This window comes from Condylura cristata, unplaced genomic scaffold (genome assembly GCF_000260355.1).
Source record: "Condylura cristata isolate star-nosed mole 26May11 unplaced genomic scaffold, ConCri1.0 scaffold00011, whole genome shotgun sequence".
Classification (NCBI taxonomy): domain Eukaryota; kingdom Metazoa; phylum Chordata; class Mammalia; order Eulipotyphla; family Talpidae; genus Condylura; species Condylura cristata.
Window position 1 is genome coordinate 37,748,201 of NW_004567112.1, and position 15,724 is coordinate 37,763,924.

Here is a 15,724-nt window from a genome sequence, read left to right on the forward strand (position 1 = left end):
GGCAATGTAGCCACACTGTGAGGCGGTATCTCGGGTGGGGACAGCTGGACTGTTACTGGAGTTAGAAGGGTGAGCTGACCAGAGGCTCTGTCGTCTAGGCCTGGGACATCATTCTACTGACTTCACCACTGGGATGCAGTTACTGAACAGCTCTGTGCCTTAGTTTCCTCATTTGGTGTTGTTGAGGGGTTTAGCTAGCATCATAGAAAATACAGAATAGTGCGTAGTACTTTTATTCATGTGGCCACAGAAAGACCCAATCACATGTCCTAACTTGGGACTCATTACTGGACTCATCAAAACAATTTATTTAATTATCTTGTGACTAGCAATTGCACGGCCTTATTATTTTTTTAATGGCGGCAACACTGGCCTACACTGCTGTCTGTATTAGAAGTGTAGATGCTCCCTTCTCCCCGGCTTCAGGTGCTGTTACCACCTGCAGCCAGCTCCAACCCCCACAACCCTCCACCACACTCCTGTGGGCTCCTGTTCCACTCTGTTCTCTCCCCTCCCCCCACCTCCCCCCTAGTCACCTAGACCTTACAGTCAGGTCTCAAAGGTTCGTTTTAGTTTTAGCCTTGACTTTTTTTTTTTTTAGAATATAAACAAGTTATTCTATTAAAGATAAACATTTACATTAGGCCACAACTGCTGTCATTTCTGTTTTGGCTTTTCTTTGCGTTTGTTGTCATGAGTTATGGAAGCCACCTAGGGAGGGATGTGGGGAAACGGATCACTGGGGGACAGAGGCATTTGGCAATTGTCACAGTGTCAGTATTTCTCCAGGGCCTGTCTCATGCCATCACTGGACTTGGGAAGAGATACAGTCCCCTGGCTGCTGTGAGCAGGCGTGCGCCTGGGCCTCCCTCTGTCACAGCAGCAGGCCCAGAGCAGAGCTCTGGCTGGAGCCATGGGCAAGACCCGCCTGCCAGAACTGTGATGATGGCCCTTTCCAGATGCTTGGCCTTGGGAGAGTTCATTTCTTTGAACTTTGATTTTTCTCGTCTGTAGAAAAGACACTAGTAAGCCTTCTTATCAGTGTGCTTTTGTCAGGATTAAATCATAGGTGAAGCTCCCAAGACTCAGAAAATGCTCATTTCCTTCCAATGTACTATTACAGTTATATGTACTTGTTTATATGCATGGGGTATTTAAATATATGCACAATATACACAGTGTGTATTTTGAAGGGCAGGGACTGTGTACTTGAATCACTGTCAGCCTGAGCTGTGTGGCCTGGGCAAGTTGCTTAACCTCTCTGCGCTTGATGTACACTACCATAAAATAAGGGAGCTGGGCCAGGTGGTGCCCAGGGCCCCTTCCACCCTGACACCTCCCTCCCTGGCGCCTGGCTTATCCTCTGGTCTGTGTAGGGCTGAGAAGGGACTTGGGGTGGGGTGGAGGGCAGCAGAGGGGCGAAGGCCGGGATGAAAGTCTGGCAGAGCTCTGCCCACTCCTCGCTGGGGTGGTGTCAATTAATTGGCAGGGCGAGGAAGAAATTAATCTCTAAAAAGTTTTAAACATGAACTTGTCGGTGTGATAGATGGCTCCTCCTGTCTGGGAAATTAGATCCAATTAAGGCTACCTTTCTGGAGCAGCCCTGGCTAATTTGACCGCGGCGCTCGGAGGAAAACGCTCCCACCTTTGGAGCGGAAGGAGCCATGCCAAGGCAGCAAGCAAATGTCTGGGTCGTTATTAAAGGCCCCAGGGTGGAGATGGGGTTCCTGATGGGGAATAGAAAGGTCAGTGAGCCCGCCACGGTATCTGGGTGGCGGCACGTGGCTGCCACGTGGCTTTATATGAAAGCTTCGGCTCTGGAGGCACAAGTTCAGGCTTTGCAAACCCTTTGTCTGGTGATTGAGCCTCTCCTGTGCCTTGGTTTCCTTATCTGCAAGATGGGGAGTGCCTGGGGGGGGGGAGGGGAGCGGGAATAGAAGCACTCAGCGGAGTGTGGAGCATTTGACTAATGAGTTAATGATATGACTGAACTCCCTGGAAATGGGGGTTCACGGAGGGCAGACACTCCAGAGTACAGGGAGGAAGCCCCCCCCAACTTTGTCAGAGGAGGAACAAGCAGCTCGGGGAGGCCTTGGTACCCCGGGCACGTCAGAACCAGCAGCTAACTGCCCCTCCAGCTTCCGGGAAGGAGGATGGGAGACTGGAGGCAGACTTCGGCTGGGTGGCATGGGTAGGGTGGCATGGATAACTGGGAGATTAATGCCTCACTGGGTCACTGACCCCACTGGCAGGGAGATTCCTCTCCCTTCCAGATTGCCGGAAAGTGGCTGCCAGGCCAAGCACTATGTCCCCAACCTTCCTGGCATCTAGGCTGATTGTGGCCTGGCTCTGTCCAATAATCTGTGGGCAGAAGTGACAGATGGCACCCCTAGGCCTGGCCCATAAACAGCCTGCATGAATATTCTCCATGCTCTCTCCTACCTGCAGTGACCACGGAACTACAAAAGGGAGGCGCCTGGTCCAGACCACCCCCCGGGAAAGGCCATTACTGAACATGGCACTGCACTGCTGCCTGCATGAGGATTTCTACTGTGTCAACCCACCATGACTTGAGTTTCCTTCTTTAGTGTCTACTCACCGCTCCCTTATCTAATATAGAAACGGTACTGGGAGACGAGGTGGGGAGTGTATGTGCCCACTAAGCTGACTTTGAACCCTGTGAGCATGGGCCACATGCTCTAGTCCCCAGCTCAGTAGCTGGCAGAAAGTAGGAACCTAGGAACAGCTGAAAAACATCACAAATGTCTGTCCAGGGGCCTCATATTCCTTCCCAGGGATTCTTGTTGCTTTTTTGAATCCTGCCCTCCCTGCTCTCCCCAGGAGAGAGGAGAGGAGAGAAAGCTGGAGGGAGACATATGGAGAAATAAACAAAGGGCTGTTTGGGCTGAGCAGGGGGTCAGGGCTAGGGGCTCTGGGTGAAACCGGCTGGAGAGTGATGATGACCTCTTGGTAGCATCTGTGGGTGCCAGGGACGCTCTAAGGGTGGGTTCTCTTGGAATCCACTCAACAGCCCTGATGGGATCCCCCTCATTTTGCAGGTGGAGAAACCAAGGCACATACTGTGTTAAGAAGTGGAGCTGGGGTTCGAGAATGAGGTGTGCAGCTGAGGGGCCCCAGTTGGCTCCGCAGAGCAGCGTGCTTCTCAGCTGCTTGTAAAATGGACACACTGGAGTGTAGCAGGGCTCTTCACCACAGACATCCCTCAGCAGATACATTTATATTGCGATGAGGGGTGGAGGGGGGTAAAATCACTTAATCTTTCAGGAATAAAACCAGGTGCTCAAACTGGTTAAAAAAAAAAAAAAAGCAAGGGTTTTCTGTGAAAGGGAGAGAGCGCCCCGGGCCCTCCGGCAGGTCCAGGGCTGGGGATGGGGCCAGAGGACAAGGTGGGGGCAGGGAGCTTACCAGAGCGGGCGTTGATCCGAAACTGGGAGGAGCCCTCCAGGGAGTAGATGATGGACTCCTGGCCGTACTCCCGGGAGCGGTCCAGGTCCGTGGCGTTCAGGAACAGCACTGTGGCTCCTGGGGAGACAAGGGCAGGGGTGGGGTGTACTCTGGGCTCACACCAGGGACTGCAGCAGGACCAGCCCAGGCCCCAGAGGCGGCGGGGGTCCCGACTCAAGTGGGACGCCTGCCCGACCGCCCTCCCGCCCCGGGGACTCCCAGGCTGTGCCAGGAAAAGGCCGCAGAAGGGTCAGTCCCCAGAGCCCCACTGCTTCTCCCAAGCCCTGGCAGGCCACCGCCTTAAATACGGTCCGACTAATCAGCTTTTACTTTAGAGTCAAAAAGAAATGAGGTTCCACATTAAATTAGTCTACATTTATTGTATTCAATTTCCATCTTGCTTTATCTTGCTCACAAGGGGAATTTGGAAGGGTTTTTATTTTCTCTTTACTGTCTAGCTACAGCCCTCACCTTCATTTCCATTTCTGTGAAATCCTGAGCTGGGGGGTTAGCCTTCCCAGCTCCTGAGAGCTGTGTGTTTTGTGGCTACGCTCCCCACCCTCTCCACTCGCTCCCCACCCCTCACACTGCGGCTTTGGACTCTGGTGCCCTCTTGACACCCTAATAATTCTGGCAGGGTGTTAAGGAGGGCCACTTTGTGAACTTCTAGTCTCTACATCCAGGATGGAATCCCGCAGGTGCTCTGCCAACTGCCCGATCTTATTTGAGCCTCAGCTTCTTCCTCTGTAAAGTGGGTCTAACTATAGAGCCTAATTCGTGGGGTGGCTGGCGAGGCTCCTTCAGGGGTGTGCAGAGTGCAGGCCAGGTCCAATCACTCTTTGCTGCAGATATGGCTGCTGCTGTGCTGATCTGGCTCGGTCCTGTATAGGGGACTGACACCCTTGCATCCAACACACCCAGAATGGCAGCGATGAAGTGCCACAATTTAAGTGCCAGGATGTGGCCCCTTTGTGGCAGAGTTGCTGGTGATGCTGGGGGTACAGACAACCACGTCAGCAGGGACATTCTCCTGGGAGTGACTCAACGGAAGGCATCGGACCCCAGGGGAGCAACCTAGAGCCTCTCGTAGCAGATGCACAGTGCCAGGGAAGAGCTGCCTGACGCAGGCCACCCCCTGCCTTGCCCAGCTGCCCCGACTCCTGCAGTTGTCCTCTTCCTCCAGTTGCCCTTGACTCAGCTGTTCCTGGCTCCAGATGGCCCCAGACTCTAGCTGTCTCTGACTACTCTGGCTGCTGCAGTCGTTTTCCTCACTAGAACATTCCTTTCCGGCTACAAGTGTGAAGCTGCTGGCTTGCCTCGAGGACAGACGAGTTCCCTGGAATTAGGAAGGAGATGGTAGTTCTTAGCCCTGCCATCTGAGAAATCACCTGAGGCTGACCCTGCTGTTCTGGCCTCTTAAGAACATACATCATCCTTCAAGGTCACTCCTGGGGTCATCGTGGTCCCTGGAAACTGCTCACAGCACTGTAGCCTCACGTCTCTGCACGTTCTTCTTTAATCAAGGCTACTGAATAAATCAGCAGTCATCACTCCCTTCCTGTTAGGCTCTAGCTGCAAGAGAGCAGGGCCGGGGGCCCAGGGGAATGTTTGCACGCAGCGGGGACATGCAGATAGCTGTCGGCTGGCAGGTAACTGCCCAACTCTGCAGGCACCTCTCGCGTGTCCACTGGGCTGCCCGGCTTGGGGAGGGCCGTGGACATCCCTGGATTTGTGTGCCCTCCCCTGCTAGGCCCATACCTGCCATGATATTCTCCACCACGGAGACAAAGTAGGCAGGCTTGCTGAAGGTGGGAGGGTTGTCATTCTCATCCTGGAAGAAAAACAGACAGGTTGCAGGAGCAGCGACACAGTTGGGGCTAGTCAGGCAGTTAGAGGAGGCAGGGCCAGGCTGGCACTGGGGAGCGTGGGCCTCTTTATAACCTGAGTCAGCTGGGGTGACACGGCCTATACCCATTTGGTAGGGGCCAGATGCCCACTGGCTGAGCTACGGTCCCAGAAGCTAGGACAGGTCTTGGGAGAACTTGTGGGAGATAAGGAAGGGACAATGAGGGGTGGGAGGTGGGATTGAGGCAGTGCTCAAAACACTGCCTGTAACCCCAACTGTCCTGGCTCCCCCTGCCAGCTTGGGGCTGAGCTCCAGCCCTCACTCCACACTCCCATCCTTAGTTCATCAGCACCCACACCTGGGATACCCACACGGGCCTTCAAGGTGATGGTGGAAGATTCCAGACACCTCCCAGAAAGGGAGGTATGAAGGAACACCCCAGCCTGGAAGATGCTGAAGCACGTGTGGCAGGTGGGGTCAGTGGATCCCCAAGCTGAGTTCTACTCTCTCCCCAGACACAAGAACGATTCCTTGGCACCCCACCCTCGCCTGTCCCTGCTCAATCCCAGCCCAGAGCCCACCACCTCCACTTCTAGAGCAATTCCTCTGCAGTCCAGCCTGCACCAGCAGCCGGGAGGCCAGGAAGTGGCTAGAGGATGGTGCTGGGCCGAGGGGCTGAACTAGCAGGAGGGGCTGGACGTAGTCTGCCATGGCGTCTGCCTCCTCTCGCTCTCCCTCTTCCGTGAGCCATCTCCTTCCTCTCAATCAAGGGCAGCTTTCCTCCCCTTAAGGCTCTTAACCTCACCAGATGCTTTCTGCAATCACTTCACCAGAATGCTCTGTGCACTCCCTCCAGGAGCCTGGCCAGCCCACCTGACGCAGCTTTCTCCCCTTGCCCCAGGAGCCCTGCTCTGAGCTGAAGTGTCAGCAGGGTCTTGGCCCGGGGCAGTTTATAGTGCTGCACTTCTGTGCTGGTGCCAGGCCCGGCCTCCCCACAGGGTCAGGAGCTCTCTGAATAGAAGGCTTCTGGAGCCAGATCCTTTGCTGGAGTCACTACTTCTGTGAGCAGAGGAGTCACTACTTCTGTGAGCAGTGTGAGAGCTGGATGGCCACCCCGGGACTCCAGAGGACCCCATCCTGCCAGAATTGTAGTGCCCAGAAAAGGATGCTCTGCTCCCCCGAAATCCCCTGGCTCTGGGCTGCGTAACAGCCCCTGCTGCTCTGACCCTCTCCCCAGCCTTGGAGAACTGGCAGCCTGCTGACACCCAGGGGCCCGCAGCACACCTGGGCAGCGCTGGCCCTCAGCGCAGGCACGAGTGCCCCATGCATGCACCTCTCTAAACCTTGTGCACAGCTGCACGGAGCAGCGCCGAGAATGTCAGTGACAGAGCACGAGGCAGAAACTTATTAGCAGTGATATTTCCCTGGATCCTGGTGCTGCATTCACTATTAGTTCTAATTCAGCGGCTCCCTCTACAAAAGCTTATTGTCCCCTAATGGGAAATCTACAAACCGAGTTTGACTTCTTTATTAAAAACCAACAAGCAGTGAATGAAAAGGAATCACCTGGCCCTGCGCCTCCTCCTCCTGCAGACCTGGCGCTTTGATCTGTCTCTCTCCACCCCCAAGCCTGGCTGTAAGTGCAGCCATCAACTACTTCGGCTCTGCTGGTTGTTGGTGTGTGTGTGTGTTTCAATTGAGAGAAAATCCCTTTAGTGGAGGGAGGGAAGCGGCAGCTTAGCCAAGTGACAGATACTTAAAAATTACCCACGTGCAAAATCAACCTGAAGGCGGTGACCTTTTCAAGCGTGCTCCTTAGACACAAGTGACTGCTTGGTACAAAGCCCTGCTTGAGACATGAAGCTCACTCACAGTGGAGGAAGCATCTGTGTGAAGGGACCCCGCTGCTCAGGGACCTTGCCGCTGAGGGGTGGGGGGCGGTATAGGTGGGCCCAGAAGGAAAGCAGGGTCCCAGGTGACAGCTTTGAGGACTTTGAGGACAGTGTCCCTTCTGCTGGGCCGGGGTGGCTCTGAGCCAGGCTTCCCCTGGAGAGGGCCAGGTGGATTCCTGCCCCACCCACCCTGGCACACAGTGACCCTGATTCCCAGGAGAGGCTGAGGCCGCTGGCCACTCTTACATTCCTAGTGGGGAAAGGATAGCTGGTCCTTGAGCCGTCTTCTTGCTCACTCTGGCTCTGTTTGAGGGACTGAGGCCTCTTTGCAGACCTTCCCTAACTGAGCCACAGGGTGGGAAGAGGGCTGGGGTTTGGGGCAGTCCCTGGGTTTGAGAGTCCCTCAAGGGTAGATCTTACAGGGCCCTGTACTATTCAAACTGTGGCCCCAGAGCCACAGTTAAGGTTTAAGGTGGCCTGAGAGCTTGTTCGAAGAGCGGTTTCAGCCCTCCTCAGACACACAAAGTTCCACACCTAGGGGTGTGGAGGAAAGAATGTGAACCCAGGAACCAGAAACAAGTTCAAAGCCTAGGAGGACTGGAAGCAAATTCAAATGCCACTGACTTCTAGCTGGTAGGTAAGGAAGGCACTGGCTTCCTCCCTGGATCTTCACTGCCTCAGAGGTGAAATGGGATTGACAGAGATTGTGCCATGTGGCACAGAACAGAGCTCAAGAAATGCTAATATCCTGATGGCCAACTCCACCTGCCCATCTGTGAGCTGGCACAGGACACCTCAATTTCTTTCCCTCAACCTCCTCTCCTCTCCCTCACCTGCTTCCCCAGAGCCTCAGCCTGCCCGCCTTCTCTAGGCCACCCACTGGCCCTGGAGACAGCAAGTAAAAGGATGCTGTGTGACCGTCTTAGCAGCTGCAATGGCAGCCACCGAGAGGTCACGAGGCAGTGACTCTGTCGCAGATGAAGAAACAGACTCAGAGAGCACAAGAATAGCAAGCCACACAGGTAGGTGTGGCAGAACGGGTTTCTGAGCCACACACCTCCACGGTCACGCCTCCCCCTCCTGGCTTCAATCCCCTTCACGTCCCTCACGCACCGGCTGCTGCACCTCAGCACAGGGGCTCACCATGTGCCGGAGAGAGCAGGACGCCGGCCAGTGGAAAGCGGTAAGTGACTAGTAGGCTGTGTGGTCAAGACTGGGAAACCAAGGTCAGGCTGGGGAGATGAGGGCAGGGCTGGGGCTGGGTGGCACGGGGTACCAGGAAGGGGTTGTGATGGGCAGGGAAGGCATGCCAGTTCATGGGCATCACCCGCCGAGTTTCACAGGGGAGGCTGCAGGTTAAAGGCAGGCCCGTGCAGGGTTTCCACGGAACTCCTCGCCACCTGCTGAAGCCTCAAGTGCCAGTTAAGCAGCTCCACGCTCTCTGCCCTTCCCTTGCTGCAGCCTCAATCTCCTATGTGACCTGTTCTTGCTGCTCCCCCATTATATAAGCCTCCACATCAGGCATCACCCTTAATGTTCCACCACTCCAGCTGCATCCTGTTCAGCCAGCAAGTTGGGCTCCTGGCCTAGCAAAGACCTTGCTACCCAGAAGCTGGTCCCAGATCCTTGGCCTCGGATTGAAAGGACAAAGCTTGCTAAAGCCAGGTGTTGGGGTTTCCAAGCCACCTGTGACAGGAAGGTGCCCAGCAAGCCAGCCCTGGGTGAGATCTTTCTGAGCGTATGTCAAATCACAGTGTATCTCCTAACCTGACAATCTGATCTAATCCTCTCGGCGTCGGTAATGGACTAACTCTTCCATCAATGCGCTCTCTCCCTCTCCTGCACGCAGCAGCTTTATGAGCTGGGTCGGGGTGGACGGGCATGCTTGCACATGCACTGTGGGGCCATCTTAGGGGGGAAGGCCTGCTGGCCTGCTATCAGGCCACGGTCGGCATCCCTGGGATCCCTGGGGGAACAGCAAATGATGGACTCGACAGCTGATAATTTTGGACGTGGAAGGCAGGAGGGTGAGCTTGAGACTCATGTTTGGTTTCAGGCCCCTTTAGGTCTTCAGAGGAGCAGGTAAAAGTGAAAAAGAGAGAAGGGGAGAGAGAAAAGAAGAGACGGCCTCCCAACAATTCCCTTGAACTTCATGGAGCAGTGCTATAAATGAAGGAACCCCAGGGTGTTTTCCTCCCCGCGTGAGCCTGCCTGTTACTCTTCACAGAGGGTGCCCCATGGTCGTCAGTGAAGCTAAGGCAGGAAAAGCTGGCTCTCCCAGGGCTTTGGGCCTTCCTGGCAAAGCTGGGAGGTAGCCTGGCTGCTGTCTCAAGGGCAGGACTTGGCCAGAGGCCAAGGGACAGTCTGCAGCCCCCAAGCGTGGAGGCCGACAAGGATGTAGGGACACAGTCCCACACCACTGACCCTCAGGCAGGATCCCTGACATCCTGGGACTCACTCACCACCCCTCACCCTGGAAGGGCCAGGCCAGTGCCCTCGATTACTTACAAACACCTCGATGGTGACGGGGACAGTGCTGTTCAGAGGGGGGTTGCCAGCATCCTTGGCCATGACCGTCAGATAAATCAATCCGTTGGGGATCTGTTCATAATCCAGGGGACGGCTCACGCTGATCACTGAAACGACAGGGGTAGGGCCCCAGGGCCCCTGTGAGTAGACTTTACGCGCCCGTCCACTCAGACCTTCTCTTTGGACAGAGGTGGCATGGCTGCACACCTGGTTTCCCTCTCCTGCCTCTGAACTCCTGGGGGCGCATGGCCTTGACTTACAGTCTCTAAATCAGCGGCTGTGTGCCGGGCCTAGTGCTGAGACCAGCAGCTGGTAGCTATTTTGGTGGTACCGTAAGCCCCACTCCACAGATGAGCAGCTCAGCCCAGATGTTTAGTAACTGGCCCAAGTTCATCCAGGCAGTAAGTGGACAGAGCGAGCATTTGAGGCCGGGGTCATCTGAACCCAGAGCCCGACTTCCCCTGTCTGCCCGCCTGTCTGTCTGTCTGATCTCATGGAGCATTCCCTCTCGATCTGGAAGCTGCCTGGAGCACAGGGTTATGCCCCAGGCTCTCTGGCCCTTGCTACCACGCCTTCCCCTCGATAAGCACAGGCCAGTGCTGCCAGTCAGGTCTCCGCTGGACTGTCTCTTTTCTTGTCGTTCTCCCTTACTTTTCTCTGGCCCGTGAGCTCTCCATGTCCGTCCAGTGGCCTGCTCTGGGTGCTGTTGGACCCCTTGGGTGCACACCAAGTACAGCGGAGCAGGTTCTACCCTTGGCACAACTGTTTGATCCTTAATGACCAAGGCAGACTAGTGGAGTCTGACTTTGTGGGGGAGCCAAGATGGAGATCTAGGCCCTCAAATATCTTCTCCGCCAGCACTGCACATATCTGAGCTCTCACCATTAGCACCCTTTCGTGCTTAATCCACGGATTCTCAATTTGGGGAGGGAAGGCATGTTAGTTTGGGAGTGGGGCGTAGGTGGGCTGCAAAGGCATTACAGCAATATTAAATTCCAACTTTCTATTTGGAAAATGGGAACACAAGTATTGCTTTAGTAATATAAAACCTAGGGGGGGTTCTTCCAGCTGAGAAGAGGCAGAGGTGCGAGGGTGGGCAGAGGCATGAAACTGTTCAGAGTTTTTTACAGGGGAACATAGATTTTATAGGGAATATTGGGCTGTATCATCTGGGGCCAGGGCAGCAATTTCTGTGATTGCATTTCTTGACACTGGAAGGGGAGGCGGAGGTGGGGCAGGGGAGTGCGCAGACAGACACACAGTCATTCCATGCCCGTCTACTCTGCCTTGGGGGCGCCTAACCCAGCATCAGGGAAGCGTCTCAGAGGTGGGGTGCCCAACTGAGCCCTTAGAGTTAGAGGTTAAAGGGAGACAGGACAAAAATACAGGGAGGAAGGGCTTTCCCAGCAGAAGGAACAGAGTCTGCAAAAACATGGGCGCAAACACTGTAAGGGGAGAGCACAGTAGAGAGTTCACAGAGGCCAGATTCTGGAGTGGCAGAGAGTACTGCGAGACAAGACTGCAGAGGCGGTCGTACAGGTTGCAAGTGCCAGGCCTGACAGCTCTGTGTGACCTCAAGCAAGTGGTTCCCTGTGTCTGGGCCTTAGTTGCCTCATCTTGGCATGGTGGAGCTTGAAGTTGCTGCTGGGGTCCCCTGCTGGGGCTCTAGGAGCCAGGACTTGCAGCAGGGCAGGCAGGGCAAGGTTCAGAGAGCAGAACTGGGCCTGCATCCAGTGGGGAAAGGTACCGGCCTGGGAAGGTAGCAAGCCTAAAGGAAATTTGGCAGATAAGTCTCCACACTGTGTGTGCCCAGACAGCCACAGCAGGAAATAGGGGTCCCCCGGATTGTGGTAGCATCATCTGTGGGGCTGCTGTGGGCTGAAAACCCAGAGGAAGACCTGGCTGATGGGACAGTTCTGAACCCATGGGAGGGTAGCCCCAGGTGGAGTGTTGCTCCAGCCAATGTGGGTTGTGGGGCGGCTTCCCTGAGTGGTCTAGGGTGTCTGGCAGACAGAAGCCCTCAGCCCCAAGAGTATCATGAGCGTGCAGCCCTGCCCTGCGCGTACCTCCATAGCCCTCATACACGCTGATGTCAAAGTAGCTGCCGAAGGCTGAGGCGTTGACGATGCTGTAGGTGATCTGGTTGTTGGGAGGGGAGTCTTCATCCGTTGCCTGCAAGGAACGGCCAATGAGGACCTGTGAGCCTTTGGAGGGTTGGGACTGGATGAGGGTGGGTGGGAGGGGAGGGCTGGTCCCTCTCGAAGACCCCTTCTTTGGGTGCTCCAGTCCTGGCTCACGGCCCAAAATTTAAGCTCAGACAGACTCTAACCCCACTCGGTGACCAGGGAGATGAGGTGTGCTCAGAGGAGGCCCAGTCCCCAAATCTGGGCTGAACTCTTTCTCGGTGGGAGGTCGGCAGCTCCCACAGGAGCTTCCCAAGGGGGCAGTCAAGACAGAGGCACCAGGGAAGGACAAGATGGATGGCCGATGGCAGGGCAGCCTGGCATCTTACCCGGAGCCGCACCAGCTGCGTGACAGAAGGCTCGTTCTCTCTCAGGGCCCCCACATAGGCATCCTTCTGGAAGGTGGGCACATTGTCATTGACATCCAGCACGTTGATCCTCACCCGGCCAGTGGTCTCCTCGCCGCCCCCGTCCCGGGCGATGACAGTCAAGGTGAAGCGCTGGGTGAGCTCATAGTCCAGTCTGGCGATCAGCATAACGAGCCCCGTGTCTCTGTCCAGGGAGAACCTGCGCCGGGCAGGAAGGAGGCAGAGAACGCACACCCCAGTTTAAAACAGACTTGTAGATAAGGGACCGTGTTTACCAGCCTGCCCTTGCCCACGGGGAGAAGCAGAAAGAAGCAAAGTCTGCAATCTACCTTCTTTTTGTCTTAGCCTACATGAACATGAGTAGAATGGGATTTGCAACGGGTGTGGGTGGGCTGGGAGGTGGACGGCTGGGTCAGCACCACACGAGGGGTGGAGTGGGCAGGTCCTGAAAGGGCAGGCAGGGGCAGATGTGACCAAGGAACAAACATAGGCAGAACAGCTGGCCTCAGTGAGCTGTGAGCCGACGCTGCCTACTGGGGTGTTGAGGTGCTGGTGAAGTGCAACGGCCAGAAATTCTCTACCCCATATGGCTCTGTACCCAAATGCTTTCACAGGCAGCAAAGCATCCAGAAGAGAGGGGTGGCTGCTTCTCTTTTGGGACCTGCCCCCCACCCCAGCCCCCAGACGTCCCCCAGGAACCTCCTCTGACTTGTCAGGTGATATCTGCCAGCCTTCAAGCCTGGGAGGCCCCAGCTCTGACCAGGAAAGCCTGAGGCCCAGAAGATGGCAGGAGGTGGCCAAACCCAAGATGATGAGGACAAGGCCCCACGATGCGGCTGCCCGGACAGGGGTGCCCTCGGCATTCTTCCCATGGCCGGGTGCTTCCTCTCACCAGAGAGTGGTGAAGAATGGGCAGGCACACCTACCAATTTCCGCCTCTCCCGGCCTTCCACACTGGCAGGCTGCTAATCCAAGCTGACAGCCACTGCCTTACTCATCCTGTGGGCTTCCAGATGCATCCAACGCTTCATTTTTAGAAGCAGACGTGCCCTCTGCATTCAACTTGACTTCTGATGATGTTACAACGTGAGGGTTTCCCCTAGGCTCAGCTAAACTGAACATAAGGCAGAGCAATGGCACAGGTCCTTGGTGGGGGCAGGGCAAGGCTGGCACAGGTCAGGCCCTGAGTCCAGCCACCCCCCATCATGGCTAGGTCATGCTGTGAGGCCCCGCCTGCCGAAGGCTGTGTGTCCTGCTGGTGAAGGCTACACACAGAGGCCTGGCTTTGCAAGCTACTTGGGGCAAATGACCGGGGCTGCAGTTTCCACATCTGTGAAGTGGGCATGAGAACAGTGCCTGGTGCTGACATCCCTCACCCTGCATCCAGTTGTGAGGGTTACGTCAGATAGTGTGTGTGTAAAGCGCTCAGCGTGAGCCCGGCACAGTAGTTCTGTAAATGCTAACCACTGCTGCGGGCGTGTCATTGGGACTTCCAGGTTCTTCATTCCCAAAGCTAAAGGCTATGCTTTGAAGGTCAGAGAAACTGCCCCAGGTAGTACAGGGAATCCGGCAAGACCCTACCACCATCAGGACCAAACCAGCATTGGTGCTCTCGGTTGGGTTCCACCTCCAGCCCCAAGTGCTGGCTCCGGGGCACAGCACCTGTCCTGGGCCCCAAAGGAGAGGTTTCCCCACCTGTGAGGGGCAGAGAGCCACTGTGGTGGGCTGGGGTGTCTCACCGGTCAGGGTCATCACTGAAGAAGTAGTTCACTTCCCCAAAGGTGCCCACGTCATTGTCTGTTGCCTGCAAAGTTCAGAACAAAAAGTCATTACTGGTACAGGAGGTGAAGCCCTCATCTCACCAGGAAATGTGCACAGCAAACCTGTGATTCTCCCGTAAAAATTATCTGTCCTGGGCTGAATTTTCTAGAGCTGTGATGTATACAATGGTTGCCAGCAGTCACAGTTTATATGCGAGAGGGCATTTAAGAGGATCTTTAGTTCTTCCCCTTAGGTCCCTAACTCTGCACGACTTCCCCTCCTGGATTCAGCTCAGGTCAGGCAGGCTTGTTCTCTACAGATGCCCAGGAGGGCCTACGGGAGAGGCCTCGACCTCTGGCTGTGGTCACAACCTAGGGGTTTGCAAAATATGCCATGCAAAGGCAGGGGTGGGCCTAACCATATGGAGGCTTCCTCCAGTGGTTCCCCGGCCTCCAAACCCTCCAAGACAGATGAGCTACCTCATGGGAGAGGTCCTACTCCTTTAACCCTGGAAATAACCCACTGCATGCAGAGGGCAGAATGCCCTCCTGCTGGAAACCCCTGTGGTGGAGCAGCTCAAGCCCAAGGAAACTAGGGGACAAGTTTCGGGGGGCAACATGATACTGTCTTCTCCCTCTGGGAAGACACTGGCTCCCACCCTTGCCCCAGGCTACTGGGCATAGCCATGGCTCCCACAGTGACCCTTCTCCCTAGGGGCCTCTCACTGCCCGCCCAGACTGCCAGTGCTGACCAGGGAAGATTTGTGAGTCCTTTAGTGTCACCATCTAATGACCCTATGAAATATGTATGCCTGGTGAAGAGGAGAGGGAGAATTTTCATTTTTCAGATGCATGAAGCAGAATAATAAAAAGATGAAAAGCGGCTTCTGTGCCCCTGCCAGGGTGAGAACAGCTGGCACTGACTGAGGGCCTTGCCGCGGTGCTCCGGCCAGCGCCAGGCTGCAGCAGGGCAGACTAGGGGCCCTGCGCCCCCGAGAAGGAGGCAGCAAATCTGGCCGTTCTGCAGTCCTGCTGAAGGCCTTCCAGGGCTCCCTGGAGGGGGACAGCCCCCCCCACCCCCACATGCTTTCCCTGGCCCATCCTCCAGCCCATGCTGTTGGCTCTGGCCATCTCTGACCTGGGCCAGACTGGCTATTCCCATGTTCCCCTCTGCCCAGATGGCATCCTCCCTCTCCAAGCTGGCACACCTGTCACCCCCAGCTCCCCAAGGCTGGATTAGGGCTCTGCCCTGGCTCAAATGTCCCCAGCCCTGAATGTCCCGCTGGGCTGAGCCTGTCCATGGATTGGCTTCTCACTCCACTGGGCTGGGGAGGGTCCCCGGGGCCTGTTGTCCCCAGGACTTAGCACAGGGCCTGGATACAAAGGCGGGTTGGAAAGATGGTGGCAACTCTGTCATCTGTAGCTACATCTCCACTCCCACCTCCATCACACCTTACAGACACTTTACCGCGCTCCGTGAGGTCGGTGCCGCTCTAACTCCCTTTGAGAAACGAGGAAGCAGACAAGGTACTGCCAAGTAACTCGCCGGACCTCACGGCTGCTAGTGGCAGCGCTGGCCTTCAAGTTTTCCTCTAAATCCACATAGCACCTTGTAGGATACGAGCCCCCGAGGGCGCTCCCATGACAGCTGGCCTGGTAGCAGGAGGCTGGTGACAGCTCC

General features: G+C 55.8%; 1 protein-coding gene across 1 annotated transcript in view; it reads right to left on the bottom strand.

Annotated features, from left to right (window-relative positions):
• CDH23 (cadherin-related 23) overlaps positions 1-15,724 on the bottom strand; it is a 330,906-nt gene that overhangs the window by 108,738 nt on the left and 206,444 nt on the right. Inside the window, exons 12-17 of the mRNA XM_004681069.2 lie at positions 14,023-14,087; positions 12,245-12,482; positions 11,799-11,904; positions 9,712-9,839; positions 5,224-5,296; positions 3,427-3,543 (exon numbers count right to left, since the gene is read on the bottom strand). Coding sequence (XP_004681126.1) covers positions 3,427-3,543; positions 5,224-5,296; positions 9,712-9,839; positions 11,799-11,904; positions 12,245-12,482; positions 14,023-14,087 — 727 coding nt within the window. The remainder of the gene's footprint in view (positions 1-3,426; positions 3,544-5,223; positions 5,297-9,711; positions 9,840-11,798; positions 11,905-12,244; positions 12,483-14,022; positions 14,088-15,724) is intronic.